This window comes from Drosophila kikkawai, chromosome 3R, assembly GCF_030179895.1.
Source record: "Drosophila kikkawai strain 14028-0561.14 chromosome 3R, DkikHiC1v2, whole genome shotgun sequence".
NCBI lineage: Eukaryota > Metazoa > Arthropoda > Insecta > Diptera > Drosophilidae > Drosophila > Drosophila kikkawai.
In genome coordinates, this window is record NC_091731.1 from 26,132,405 (window position 1) to 26,145,382 (window position 12,978).

A 12,978-nucleotide genomic window follows, 5' to 3' on the forward strand; every position below is an offset into this window, starting at 1 on the left:
GGTCTCCTCTTAAGCTCGGACTCCGTCTCGTTCTGCGTTTCGGTTAACTTGGAGCGCCGGCCAGAGCGGACGCTAATAAAAGCGGTCGTAAAACAAGTTTGCCTAATTGATCGAGCGTACGCCAAAAACAAAAAGAAGGCTCGGACAAAGAGCGACGAGCCCGAGCGAAGACCCCTGGCCAAGGCGTTAATATTGTGCCTCCTTTGGGGGTTCGGGGCTCCGAGGAGAACTGGATTTGGGACTCCATCTTCGGGCGGCCGAGTCAGAGTCGAAGTCGAAGGCAAAGCCACAGCCACAGTCAGAGCATTTTTGCCATACCACCGAAAGCAGATCAAAGGCAGCGGCTGCAGGCGGTGGCGTTACTCGGCGGCGGCGTTGTGCGTCGACAGGCTTTTAAGCGATGACACCAAATCGCTATTTAGACACTGCTCCAGGGTCTCGCAACTGGCATCTTGGCTCTCTGATCTCGGTCCAGACTTGTTGGGGTTTTACGGTCTCGCTCTGTGGTCCGTGGGGGTCATTAAAATTAATTTGGATCAATTTGGCTGGCTGCCAAATTGTTGACAATGAAATATAACCAGGCCGGACGGACAATGGCTTTCGCGTCCTGGTAGAGCCATCAACGTCCCGCGTCTGACTCTTGCGTTTACAACTTATTTATTTTGTAGAATAAAAAGAGCGGCTTAAACATACAAAATCGTAGGCTTCTTTATGGGCTCGTGCTTCATTCGCTAAGCTACCTCTACAGTACTCGATCCCATCCGATCCGACGTGATCCTAAGTGGTTGGCACAAATCATTTCCATCTATTTGCTGACTAACTAAGGAGGAAGCCGGGCTGGGAAACCAGGAATCTTTTCAAGCCTTTCTCGTGGCCACATCTCCTCCTCCTCTTAACTGGGACATTGGTCTTTACATCGCTATATTCTAGGGCTAGGGCTTAAATAAATATTTTGGCAATCTTGAAGTTTTGGTTAGGTTTACGTTAAATTAGTTTAGTACGGAGTTAGGCGTAGATTAGCTTAATTATTCGAAGATCGCTCCGGCAGGCCAGTGCGCGTGATCACGCTGGGGGTCAGCTCGCTGTTGGCACTGCGCCCGCTCTCGATGCTGGTTACGCTGTGGGACACAAGAAGGAGAAGTCTCCATTAGAGATCGCTCAGGAATAGGATGTTCCTTGGACTTACGGCTGGACTATCTGGCGATTTATAGTCACCGTGCTCGGCAGATGCGGTGACTGGCTCTGTGGCGTCGACTGCTGGCTGTACGGCGAGTGGCTCTCACCGGTCACGTGGTGGCGAGCGGACATGTTCAGGGATCCTTCCGAGGTGGGCGGTGCCGCCGAGTTCAACGGAATGGCCACCACCCGGGGTCCACCAGCTGGTCCCGTCACCGACATGTCGTGCAGCTCCGGACTGGCATTCTGCTGGCCACCGCCTAGCATGCTAGGCACCTGTGACGGATAGAGCGGACTGTTGGCCATCAGATTGACACCCTGCGCCATGCCTGCGGTGAAGGGAAATCGGAATAGGCCAAGAGTTGGAATTAGTCTATGGTTCACTTAGGGTTTCTTTGGGAACACTGGCTAACCACTCTTTATGGGGACACTTACTTGGCAGCGGGGCCCGGTGCATGGGCGCTCCTCCGTTGTTCTTTGGCTTGCGCTTTCGCTTCTGGATGCCTTCCTTCTTCATTGAAAGCGGCCGGTTCATGTTGTGGAGCTTGAAGTACAGTCCGCAGGCATTGCACACGGGATTGCCCTCGTTGTTGCGACGCCAGAGCGTCGTCGAGTTGGTCTGACAGTTGGCACAGGTCACCCCGTTGCGCCGGTTGTTGGGGGCGGCGGCAGCCTTGGGCTTCGCCTGCCGTTGCGGCATCCTCGGCGGCATCCGCATGAATGGCGGGCAGTTGGGGCAGAAGTACTCGGAGGTGCCCTTGCGCATGAACGGCGAGTGGCAGTTCTCGCATTTGAGCTCATGGTTCGGAGACGATGTCGCCGAGGCGGTCACTAAACTGGCATCGTACTGGCCGATCCCGCCGGCGGGTGACCAGTGGGTGTTGGGCATGTTTCCGGACGCATACTCGTCGATCACCTGTGGGTGGAAGTTACCCTGTATAGAAAGGATGTATTTTTAAGGCTGAAATTGAAATTTCCTCGAAAATACTCACGAAGGGCACGTTCTGGTACTCCGGTGCGGCTGGCGACGCCCACAGGGTCTCGATGGTATTGCCGCCATCGGGAAATGATATCGCCTGGAAGGTGGTCGGTCCTGCCTGGCGCAGAGAGTTGAGTCCGGACTCGGACTTGGTCAGGAACTGCCCGGTTCCTGGCACAGTGTAGATGGTGTTGGTCTGCTGCAGGGCTGCCGCGTAGCTGTTGCTGCTGAAGCTGGAGCTGGACGGGAAAGAGGCATAGGCGTTTCCCAGGTCCGCATATGTCTTGGACTCGTTGGCATGGACGCTGCCCTCCACCACAGGCGCTTCGTAGTACAAGGTCGAGGCTGAGGTCTCCGGACCGGCGGTTCCAAATCGTCCATCCTCCGTCACGAAGCGCACAGCTCCGCCGTGTGAACTGCTAGCAATGTGTACAGCGGCCGTCTGGTGCTGGTGTGGCTGGTGCTGCTGCTGCTGCTGCTGATGGTGGTGATGCTGCAGTGCCTCCGCTTCGCTGCTGATCACCAAGGCTTCGCCGTAGCTGCCTCCGTTGGGCGTGGGGCACTGCTGCTGCTGTTGCTGCTGGTGTTGTTGCTGCTGCTGGAGCTGCTGCTGCTGTTGTTGTTGCTGCTGCGACTCGTTTGTCACCTCGCCCTTTTCAATCGTTTCGATCTTGATGGCCGTTACATCGTCTCCACTGCAAATGATCGGACCGGTGGAATACGCGTACAGGGTACCCGCAGGTGCTCCAGATGCCGTGGTCACCTGCTCCGGCACCTCAGCATTGCGGGGCGCCATCTGGACGTAGTGGGTAGCCCCGGGAGAGTGGTGGGAACCTCGCTGGAACTCGATGTGGCTGTCGGGTGCAGATCCCGAACTGGCGTTGCTGGCGTTGTTACTTGGCTCTCCTTCGCGGGCTTCGTTCAATTCACTAGGAAAATTGGATTGCAAAATGTAGGCACCCAAAACTCTAAAGAACTCCATAAGAATTCCCCCCAAAGGGATTTAGTACAGGATTTGATTCCTGTAATTCAAAATTACTTACAGTGTGCCCGCTGTGGTAAGAATGCGCCTCTGGATGCGAGGCACCACCACGTACTGTTCCTCCGGCTCGCTGACGCCCGCCTGGCTGGTCTGGACCACCACGCCCACACCCACTGATGTGGGAGTCTGCTGCTGCTGTTGCTGTTGCTGTTCCTGCTGATCCTCCAGTGCGCTGGCTGTCTGCTGGGAGAGCTGCTCGGCTCCGTTGCTGGCCTCTAGCTTGATCTTGTCCAGCAACTGGAGCTGCTGCTTGGTCAGGTTCTGCTGTTGCTGCTGCTGCTGCTGTTGCAATTGTTGCTGCTGCTGCTGCGTTGTCTGCGCTTCCATCTGCAACGAGCAAGTGACAAGTGTTGAATGCTCCGCTCGACATGGCTGAAAAGTGTGGCTCCAGTTCCGGCCACACAGTGCGAACTGGCCGCCCCGGTTTCCGCCACAAAAGTCAACAAGCCGCGGTCCGGGCCCAAGCCCTGGCCAAGACGACTCTGAGCCCGACCTGGACTTCAAACGGGGCCGCCGCCCGCTCTCGAGTCACAGCTCAATTTGTCGCCTACAACCATAAAGTACCAGAAACGGAGACGAACGCCTCTCCCGCTCAGTGTCAACATTGTCGAACACATTTTTCACTTTTATTTCACTTCATTTCCACCAGAAGAAGAAATGTTTGCTCACAGAACCCTAAACGCAATGCGGCCCGGTCTCCTCGGTTTCGTTTTCATTTTTTGTGTACCTATACGGGGTTTTTTTCTTCTCTTGTTTAGTATTTGGTATTGGGTTTTGGCGGAAATAAAAGCTGGCCATAAAATCGTTTTGCCTTCCCCGCCGCACGTCACTCACATTCGGTTTATGACCTCATTTCATTGGGGGTGGCACTTCCACCTCCTCCAGCTCTTCCACTTCCACTGCGGCCCCATCACAACCATCCCAAAGCTTGTGTCAACACCTGCGATCGTCACTGTCACCTGATTCACCACAGGCCTGTCTTCACAAGAGTCATATAACGCAAGGGCTTTCAGGTGAGTTTGTAACAAAACTATGACATAGGGGAACCATAAACTATGTTAGAGTTTATGCTAAGTACATACTAATTCGGGAATACCTAATGCAATGTTTGGGGACAGCACTTATGGAGAATTGCGAGTGCAGTTTTATCCAAGAAGGTATGTTTCTATGTAAGCTTTATGTTTCAACTCATACATCAATTTAATTTCTAAAAGCTACAAAATATTTTGTTTTCTCTCCATCCATATTTTGCAATAATTTCCAGCTTAAATGAAAGCATGATATTCATTTAAATAATTTGAAAAGTTCGAGAAAAAGGGAGTTTCCTTTTCAAAGGCAAAGAATAAAACCCACTGTTTAGTTATATTTTTGCAAGTTTCTATGCAGGGCAGGGCAGGAAGAAATAAGGCAGAATAAGTAACATATTTTCATTTGTTTTCGTAAGTTTGTAATTGGTAAAAATGTACTGTTGACCTTCTGTTAAATTATAATTGATTCATTTTACGCGGAAAGTTCTGTTGACTTTCCCGAAATGATTGATACATATTCTGTGCATGAATGGATACAGACTAAGGCCGACCGTGATTCATTGAACTCGTGGATGAGTTAGCAGGTCGTTAAAATGAAAAATTACCCGCTTGCTAAGTACAGTCCAAAGTCTGGCTGCTTTGAGCACAAGAAATGAGGCAGGAAATGGGGTTCATGGGAAATTTCGTATAAGGTTATGACGTCTAGAGAATCTATTACGAATTTTAGGCTTCTTTGGTCAAAGTTCGGAGAATTCCCTGGATGGCAAGAGGGCGAGATAAAGTGGTGCAAACGTCACTCTGACAATCGGCCGTCCAACTGCAGATAAACCCGACTTTGAGTGTGTATATAGTAGTACGATAGGTATGGGTATGGTATGCACGTGCCATGCTTCGCTGGGCCCATGTACCGCGAAAAGTTAAGATACTACGGCCGAACGATACGGACAATATCTTATCCGGCGCTATCAATGTACATAATCAGCTGCTGCTGCTGCTGCTGCTGGAACTGAAACTGAAACTGAGTCTGAGAGGTCATGGTTTCCCTACGTCATCGATGGGCACAGATAAATCCAAGAATTACAATAAGTTGGGCAAGCTCCGTCACCTTCTGAGGCGAGTGGCATGTGCTATTTGCTTGGCTTAGTCAAGACTCCGTTGCGAGTGAGTGCCCCAACTTATGAATGAAATCGCCCCAGTCACACCCACAGCCACACAGATACATATGTATGCCCGGACTTTATCTATATAAACAACAGATATTGGCTATATGTAATCGCACCTCGTTTCGCTTTCGTTGAGCTTGGGTTTGTGGTTGAGCAAATCTCGAAGGCAAAAGTGCAGGTCTGACCCAACGTTACTCTATTTATAATACCTTGGGTCGATAAAGTCTCAATATATTTTCATTATTATTTTAATTACAAAGGTAATAAAAAAAAAATGTCTTGTAAAGTTTAAGGGACATTATAAAAGCTTTAAAATGTATACAAAATTAAATAAATGTTATTATTAATAGAATTATATATTTAAACAAAATGTTTAATAATTTCAATGATTTCTTTTGATTTTAAAGCTTTGAATTATTATTTATTCACACGCCTTGTAAGGCTTTCTTATAAATATTTTTATACCCTTGCAGGGTATTATAATTTCAGTCAGAAGTGAAGGAGGCGTTTCCGACCCTATAAAGTATATATATTCTTGATCAGCATCAACAGGGGAATCTTTCTAGATATGTCAGGAAGAAATAGATTTTTTGGCCATTTTTGCAAAATTTTGTAAGGGGTTACATCATTAAAATTTTTAATTTTGATAATAAATTGAATTTTCAAAATTTTTAAATGAAGTATGCAGATTTATTAACTGTAGAAAATCTTGCACAGAACAGTTTTCCGATTTAAAATTATTGCTTTTTTGGCCGAGTTATTATATTTTTAATTTAAAAAAAAATCAAGAAGTTTTTTAATATAAAAAATCAGATTTTATAATACAAAATAATATATTTCTAAGTCAAGAAATCATTTCCGACCCCATAAACCATATATATTCGTGATCAGCATCAACAGAGGAATCTTTCTAGACATGTCCGAAAGAAATCGATTTTTTGGCCATTTTTGCGAAATTTGATAAGGGGTCATCATTAAAATCAGCAAAAATGGCCAAAAATTTTGATTTCTTAAAATTTTAAATTTGGTATGCATTTTTTTTTAATTAATAAAAACTAACACAAAACTGCTTTCCGAATCGAAATTAATGCATTTTTGGCTTAGTTATGATATATTTTAATTGTTACCTGCAAGGGTATACAAACTTTGGCTGGCCAAAGTTAGCCTTCTTTCTTGTTATATATATTTTTGATCCAAGTTCCAACGCATTACTTATCCACTTTAGAAATAATGGTTATTCAATTGTATAAAATTTTTATAAAGACCATTTATGGAAGTCATTTTTTGCGATTACAAATTCATTTTAATATGAGTAATGTGCAGTAGTTTGTGAAAGAACATCGGATATTATTAAATGGTTTTATTTAGTAAAAGCAAGAAAAATAGTAAACTCCGGGTAACCAAAGGGACTACATATATCCAGCTAAATTTAGATACAATTAAAGGAATTTTGAAAATAACGTAGAAGATCTATTTGAAAATAAACTAAAACCAATTCCTTTTTTATACCAATGTCAGACATGGCCCTGCTCTATCGCTGGAAGATCCCTCCGATTAATTAAAGTCCATTGCAGTTGGCTAATGGAAGAGCTGAGCGATAAGCGGTAACCCTTGGACAGCTGCATTTACGGCTCTATTAAAGGGCCATCAATTGCATCGCATCGCAACCTTTGCCCCGAGAGCCCTTTCCTATCGCTATCAGCTAGCGCCGTCAACTGGCGACGCGTGTCTAATAAAAGTATCTGCAACTGGAACTGCAACTATCGATGCCGCCATTGAGCGTCAGTTAAGGGACTGGCCTGCCATTGGCCAGTTTTTCACTTCCGGCTGGGAAAGTAACCCCAAATGGTCCCTGCATTCATTCACAAAAGCCACCCCAACCCCGAAGGATAGGCACGGAGCCAGGACTAGGACCAGGACCAAGGCGAGGTGATAAGATTGACATAAATTTCACATTATCCGTGCTGGCGTTAGGTAAGGCCCAACAAGGAATTGTCCTTTTTTTCATGAATGAAACAACTGACCGGCGACCGGCCAAAAGCAGGCCTTGCGTGTTTCACATTTTATTTTTCGTTTCGTTTTTTTCGTTAGTTTTGTCAAAGGTATTTTGACGCCACCTCCTCCGCCGATCGCAGCTGAATTTTTGGCCTCATAAAGATTAGCCATCTTTCCACATTTAACTCACTTTTTTGTTGCCTCGTTTTGGGTTTCGTTGCCTTAATGGGTTCTATTCGGTTCGGTTTTTCTTCTTTCAAAAAAGGTAAGTGTCGCAGTTTTGCCGCTGCATCCCAGTTGCGTTCAGTTAGATGAGTCATTCATTATAAATCAATTTGTCTTATCTCGTTGACGAGCCCCGTTCCCCGGCGCTATAACTGAAAAGTCCCAGCCAGCTGCCGTTTAAATTAAATGGCCCGAAATCGTTTTCAGATTTATTGCATTAAAGGACACTGCCTTTAACTGGAATCTCCTTTGAAAGCCCTTTATAAACCATGAATTAATACTTAAATTATTATATATTTATTGGAGCTTGGCGGCTGATCTATAAACCTTAAGAGTCTGGTTTTTATGACTCTATATATATATGGCTTGTCTCTTTAGCTTAATGAACTTGTGTGAGAAAACGTTAAAAACTTTTTATGATCTTGTCTTTTTAACAAAGTTGAAATGATAGATAGGCTTGTAGAGATCTCGTAAATTGAGCCTCAAAAAGATATTTAAATGTGTGTTAAAAGAGTTCACGATTAGTTGCTTAATTTTCTCAAATGAGCCACTTTGAATTCCCGCCTCATTAATGGCGGTTTTACATTAATTCTGTTATTAAAAAAAAAAACATCAAGAGATATTAACAGATACGAAAAAATAATTTAAAAGCTAACTAGGTAAGAAAGGACTGTTCTTTTTCATATTTTCTTTAATTCTGGATTCACTTGTTATTTAATATATATTTCTTAGAGTTTTTGTTGCTCTAATCAGTTATAATATTTTAATTTTCAAGATTTGGTGTACTACCCACCTTAAGCTGCATTGTAACACCCGTTGAGATCGTTTTGCAGACCATTAAATTCCGTTCTCAATTTTTGTTTTTCGGGGATTGTTCCTGCCAGCGTTTTATCTAAGTTTCGTCTTTATCACTTGTGTGTTGTGTTTCTTTACTCGACTTTTTTCTTTTTCTTTTAGAAAATTATCACATGCACTGCGGTGTTTTGGGGGTGTCCAGTGTTTTGGCGGCACTGCTGCCTTTATCAATGCGGAGCTGAAAAGTGGCGCGAAAATGCGAGGAAATCGTTGTGGGAGCTGCAATATCGATTGTATCATCCGTGGCCCGCGCGCAACCTTTAGCGAGTGCTATTTTTTCGAGACCAACTCTGGCCGGGTTCTGAGTTAGGGGTACTGTTTTTTTCTGGGTTCTGGGTGCTGCTGGGTTATGGGCCCGGGCTGGCTGAGCACCTCCTCGCTGGCTACGACTGGCGACGACAACAACGACGACGACGGCAACGACGACAACGCACTGCGGTGCCCGCCGCGCGTTCGCCTTTGCCGCCCAATTAGCCGCACACACAGACGCGGTACCTTCGCGCACATAGCACCTCTGCGGTTGGGCGGACCCACACCTGTGTGGGTGCCGTTCTGCATCTGTATGCGTGCGTTATGATTTATTCCGAGCGGTATTGGTTATCTTATCGCTGCACACCGCAGCCGGAGCAGATAAGGTGCCAAAGATAAGTATCCGTGAGCTACAAATTGCGCCTGCGTGCTCGGCTCCGAGGTGCCGAGGCTCCGAGCTCCGAGTTCCGAAGTTGATGTTCCGAAGAGTGGCGTCAAGAGCCACCAACCAACCGGCATAGAACCCATCCCCAGCCCCATTCCCAGCCCCATCTCCATCCACATTCCCATCCGCCCTGTTTGTCAATTGTGCAATTTAGTCTAGCGCATTTTCTAATTGCGCCCATAAAACACTTTTCTGGCAAACTAATAAACACACACGGCCAGGCGTTAGTCAACGTCAACAGAATGCCTTTGGATTGGGCTTGGGCCTGGGGCTCCGAGTCCGAGTCGGTCCGGAAAAGTGGGTCTCCACAAGGGGACCTGTCGCCGTCTGGGGCCTTATATGACCCCTTCCTGCACGCTCTCGAATGTGGGCCGCTTTGACAACACGCTCCAGTCCGCTGCGACTTCGCTCCACTTTCCCACTTCAGCACAATCGTTGGGCTCTCGAGTGTTGTAACTAATGAAATCGACAGATACACATACTCAAACGGATCGGGACAGCCACACGTGGTCGAGGATCAGGTGCTGGGAACAAACATATATTGCAAAACGCCTGAAATGTCAGATCGAAGCTGGCGATTTCGAGCGAGTGAAATGGAACTGGCACAGATACTTTGTACTTCAGAGATACTTTTGATTTATCAATACTTTTCCTTATAGTAAACTTTCTTAGATGAGGAAATCTGTTTAAATCATGATCAATTGCTTGTATTCCCCATCAACAGTTTAGCTTTCACTGCTTGGAACATCCGCAATCTCGGTGTTAGCCACATATCTGGGACACCCATCCGAGCTGGCACAGCTCCAGCCCAGCAAATCATAAATTGTTTATAGTTAAAGCCATAAAGCAAGCAGATATATGACGGCCATTAACATGCAAGAGTCGTCCCCCCCAAAGAGTTGCTTATAATGCCACAATTACGGGCAGCTCCTCCTCAACCGCGGTGTCCTCCTCCTCCCGTGAATGGAAATCACTTGGTGCGATAATTTTAATTGTTGCAACTCATGTGGCGCATAAATCATGGCGAAATCTTAAGAGCAAAGCCGGCAGACAAAAAGTATCTAATAGCTTGCCGTTGCAAGTAGTAGCTGCTGCTGCGTGTCGCAAAATATCTTCGCAGTGATTAATCACTCAAAAAGCTGACAGCAATGCAAACCAGGCCCCCGTCGTGCCCGAATCATTCGCTCATTCGATACCCAAGCCTGACAGCCCCGAGTCGCCTTACAAATGGCGCTACACGAATTCAACATTACAAGCGATTAATAGCGGAGTACGAATCGACTTCAGGGGCCCCTAAAAAAGAGCTGCACCTAAAGAAATATATATTTTGAAATGGATATCTATATCTAAATATGGGAATTATATTATATATTTTAATATTGATATAAATTTAAGAAAGTTTTAAAGTATAAAAGGCTTCGGACTCAATTCTCAGCATTGTCTATTCATTTTGTTCTGTGTAGAACTTGACTTCGATCGCCCTCTAAGTGAAAATCTAGAAGACCAGAACTGACTCACTGCCGAGGCTTTAACCTGGCAGAGCCGGGGCAATTAATACCCTAATTGATGGCACCGCCTCGCCTAGCTTTTGGGCGCTTTGCCGGCGAATTTACGACCCTAAGACACAGGACTTAGGGGCGGCAAACCAGACAGAGACGGAGACTTAAGATTGCTGACCGCTCCGCTCCGCTCCATATCGTGTCCGGGGAATCGCACACCCTTCAACTTGTCCATATCCGTGCAGTTTCAAGTGGTGCGCCAGCAAGCCAGCGAAGCCAAAGCCCAAAAGTTATCTGCCCATATAAGTGTTCTTGGCCAGGTGACAGTATCGCCGATCAGTGGCTGGAATGACGCTAAGGAATTTAATTTATATATTGTACAATTTACCTCACTTGTATTCTGTCATAATAATATTATATTTTTGTTTTTTTCTACGTTCTTTCCACTTTGTTTGGCGGTCGAACCGGACCGATAAGGGGAAGAACTCTTTGGAAATTAAACGCCGAGCGCCAACAAAGGCGTGCGCCATAGTTTTAATTATAGCCGACGGCAGGGGTGGAACGTATGTACGTACCGATCCCACCCCGATTTGTTGCCCAATCCCGGCCAGGCCGCAATGGCGTGGCTCAATCAAATAAAATGGGAATGGAAGTGGAAATGGAAGTGGAAGAGCTGTAATGGTTCTCCCCCTCGGTGGCCCCCTGCATTCTGCGCTTTTGGACGCAGGCAAATTGGGTTCATGTAAATTCTATTAACCCGCCTGGGTCTGCCCAGGGTCATAAATCATCCGGCCCAAGGCACGCTACCGACATTTTAGACATGAGTTATGAAGATTGGAATGAGAGCAGGAAGACAGGAGGAGCAAGAGCAGAAGCAGGAGAATCGGCTCTTCGGGAGGAACCAAATGTTAAGCTTTCTTTGTTTACGCTCCCCAGAGTTGTCACTTGGTTAACGAACCTTCATTCCGTATATTTATGGATTGGGTGGCACTCGGACATTGATGTATCTTTCGCGTGACTCAGGAGAAAGTTCAGATATCGAAGAAGAAAGGAGAGTTATTGTGCAAGTTCTTGATGGAAGTCAAGGGAAAATCATATTTTCATCAAAATTAAAATAAATATAGTGTAAAATGTATCTTAAATTATATTAATATTATATCTCATCTAATGTTTATAAGGTTTTAAATAGGGTTATACTCAAAAATAATATTAGACTTAAGAGGTTATAAAATATATTTAAAATATCTGAAAATGCTTTAAAAACTCAAACTTTTTCTGAGATAAATAAATAAAGTAAAGAATAATCTTGCCCCCAGAGCAACGCATTGACGTACGGCCATTCCTGTTCTGGGTATATCTACTTAGCGCTGACTTAGTATGCTATAAATGTAAATTAACATATGTTTCTGTACGAAAATAGACCCCATACAGGTTCCGCTTGTGTCCCCTGTGAGATGGCTTCGTACTCCACTGCCATTGGCAGTGTCTCCTCTTCTGTGTGTGTTCAATATACGCACCTTTGTTTGCCAGCGAGGCCAGGCCAATGTGACTCATCATTATAACTGGCAATGGCAATCCACAATAATCCGTAAGAGGAGCTCGGTGCGGAGAGGTGGCTGCTGCTGCTGCTATATTGTGGCTTTTGCACGAGCCAACGACGTGGGAAGTGGTAAGCGGGACGTGCCAGGGAGGCGACATCGACGCCATTAACGTTAACAATCATGGCTACTGGGGTTGATTGGGATCGCCACTGGGAGTGGGTAGCTGGTTAAACGACGACTCGGGCGACCCCAAAAAACATTATTTATTACTTATGAGAGCCGACATTTTGTGGCTGTTCGCCTTTTGTTTCTATTGAAGCCTCCAAACCGAACCGAACGATAAAACCGAGATGTTTCTAGCCCTGAGAGATTTATGGCCGGACTTTTGGTGTTACTGCCACCGATTTGGAGCCGGAGTCCGAGTCGCAGCGATGTGCCTTTTCCGCGCCTGCCCGAGGAAATGCTCCTCCGGAAAGCCGGGAAACCAGGGAAACACTAGCGCTGATTGCTCCTATCAAGCAAAGTGATTTTTCCTATCGTCGCCCCGCATATAATACGGCCGTATATATACATAGGTGTACGAACATATCGAATATCTGAGAATAGATAGTGGCCTTAGATAAGTTAACGTATCTTACCGCAGATTTCGACTCCCCAACTCTGGCGGCACTCGGCGGCGGGCCAGGCCCCCAACAAACCCAAATCGTAAGTCAATCGGTGGCGGCTACTTAACCCAGGTGCTGCTCCTCCGCGTGGACAAACATCCAGTGCGGAGGGCAGG

General features: G+C 46.1%; 1 protein-coding gene across 4 annotated transcripts; it reads right to left on the bottom strand.

The window, feature by feature from the left end:
- Positions 1-640: 640 nt before the first annotated feature.
- GATAe (endoderm-specific GATA factor) lies at positions 641-8,919 on the bottom strand. Of its 4 annotated transcripts, none has more exons than XM_070286333.1 (7): positions 8,402-8,919; positions 3,199-3,524; positions 2,169-3,084; positions 1,612-2,110; positions 1,187-1,505; positions 984-1,118; positions 641-932 (listed from the first exon to the last, which is right to left on the bottom strand). In XM_070286333.1, exons 1-6 carry the CDS (start codon positions 8,444-8,446, stop codon positions 1,022-1,024), a joined length of 2,202 nt encoding a protein of 733 aa, XP_070142434.1. In that variant the 5' UTR covers positions 8,447-8,919; the 3' UTR covers positions 641-932; positions 984-1,021. The 4 variants fall into 4 exon arrangements, with proteins under 4 accessions (XP_070142434.1, XP_070142433.1, XP_017031552.1 ...); XM_070286332.1 differs by having other exon boundaries at positions 641-1,118; positions 8,402-8,641; positions 8,836-8,895; XM_017176063.3 differs by having other exon boundaries at positions 641-1,118; positions 1,612-2,092.
- Positions 8,920-12,978: the final 4,059 nt, after the last annotated feature.